The 1,796-nt window shown below is 35.4% G+C and overlaps 1 protein-coding gene across 5 annotated transcripts in view; it reads left to right on the forward strand.

Moving 5' to 3' along the window:
* The window catches only part of snx9b (sorting nexin 9b), a 46,333-nt gene that overhangs the window by 42,088 nt on the left and 2,449 nt on the right, over window positions 1-1,796 (forward strand). For all 5 annotated transcript variants that reach the window (XM_053242020.1, XM_053242023.1, XM_053242021.1 and 2 more), the window contains 3 exons: window positions 119-208; window positions 349-463; window positions 690-781. In XM_053242020.1, coding sequence (XP_053097995.1) covers window positions 119-208; window positions 349-463; window positions 690-781 — 297 coding nt within the window. The remainder of the gene's footprint in view (window positions 1-118; window positions 209-348; window positions 464-689; window positions 782-1,796) is intronic.

A 1,796-nucleotide genomic window follows, 5' to 3' on the forward strand; every position in this document is an offset into this window, starting at 1 on the left:
ATTCATTTTCTTTTTCACGATCATTTTGTTGCCTGAGAGCTTACCGTGTGAATGTGGAAGTGACTTGTGTTGATCATGCGTATAATAACCTCACATTTGTGTGTTCTTCATTTTTTAGCCTAAAAAAGATCTTCACTTCCTCATGGAGACCAACAACGAGTACAAAGGGCTTCTGGGATGCTTTCCTGACACCATCGGAGTTCACAAGGTACTCTGAATATGGAGAACTTGAATCATGAATCAGGAAAGCACAGGAGTTAAACGACAGAGGTGTTGAAATGTCAAGAAGTGTTGATCAGATAGAGTTGTGTCTTAAGGACATTGCGTGTTCTGTTTGGATTCCCGCAGGCCGCCATAGAGAAAGTAAAAGAAGCAGACAAACTGGTGGCCACCAGTAAAATCACCTCTGGAGAGAAAGTCACTATGGGCAAGCGAGTCAGCACCATGTCTTATGCATTACAAGGTACACACACGTAGCACTGTTCTACTACTGCTTAAAGGGGCAGTTCGTAATGTCCTCTGCTAGAAAATTAGAAATGGAAAATTAGAAAAAAATAGCCATGGCAGTATTGCAGGATCCAGTTTTGTCACTGGTATACTGACATTTGTTTATATTTATATCATTATTAATGTGTAATTCTGTCCTGCACCTGACTGTAACCTTATATCTGGGTGATTCGGTCCTGCAGCGGAGATGAACCATTTCCATAGTAACCGCATCTACGACTACAACCGAGTGATGCAGCAGTACCTGGAGCAGCAAGTCAAATTTTACGAGACGGTAATCTGTTCTTGCACCTCCTGCATGTTTATACAGTTAGAGAAAAAATTATATATATATTTATATATATATATATATATATATATATATATATATATAATATAAAATGTGTGTGTGTATTTTGTGTTGTTGAGCAAAGATGCATTGAAATAATAAATAACTGATTGAGGGTCAAAGACAAAAAAGAGCTTTTTTAAAAAAAAAAATATATATATATATATATATATATAAGTAATAACAATAATAAGGAAATATATATTCACTTCATGGCTATATGTTAGAAAGTTTCCTGTACAATTTTATTTTATATAGATATATTATATAGATATATTTTAAAATATTTATTATTGTGTATTAAGTAAGTAAGCAAACACATTTTAGGAAGATATTCCATGACAGGGAGGTGTGATGTGACCCCAATCATACAGTAACAGCACGTCCCGAAGTGTGTTATTGCTCTTATACACAACACGTCATACATTTTATGTCCGTTTGTAGTTATATTTAATAATCTAAGCCTTTAATCTAAGCCTTTACGAAAAAAACATGTTGTATGACTGTTGATAAGGTAAAGGTTTCTGTAAGGAGATGTTCATTGAGCATTTAGGGAAGGAGTCTCCAGTGTCAGCGCTTTGTAACAGTCAGAGGTAAAGCTGTAACTTTAAGTTTTCCGACATCTTCAGGACAGACGATTATTAATGTCAAGAGACTGAAAGAACAGAGGCTAGTGAGGGAACAACTGTTTGTACGCAGCTGCTATGACGCAAGTGAGAACAGGAACTAACTTTTTCACTGATTCCACAACGTTAAATATAACTACAAAAGGATAAAAAGTATGGTGGTGTTTGACAAGTAGAAAAAAAATGTAATCGTTAGAATATTGTTGTGGTGTAAAAGGAATAAATCACTTCAGGACATGCTGCTGTTGGAACTTCAAGGTCTCTCTTAAGGCATTTTTGATTCGTGTGTGTGTGTGTGTGTGTGTTTAAAATGAAACGCTGTTTTGTATTTACAG

Source organism: Pangasianodon hypophthalmus, chromosome 19 (assembly GCF_027358585.1).
Source record: "Pangasianodon hypophthalmus isolate fPanHyp1 chromosome 19, fPanHyp1.pri, whole genome shotgun sequence".
Lineage (NCBI taxonomy): Eukaryota > Metazoa > Chordata > Actinopteri > Siluriformes > Pangasiidae > Pangasianodon > Pangasianodon hypophthalmus.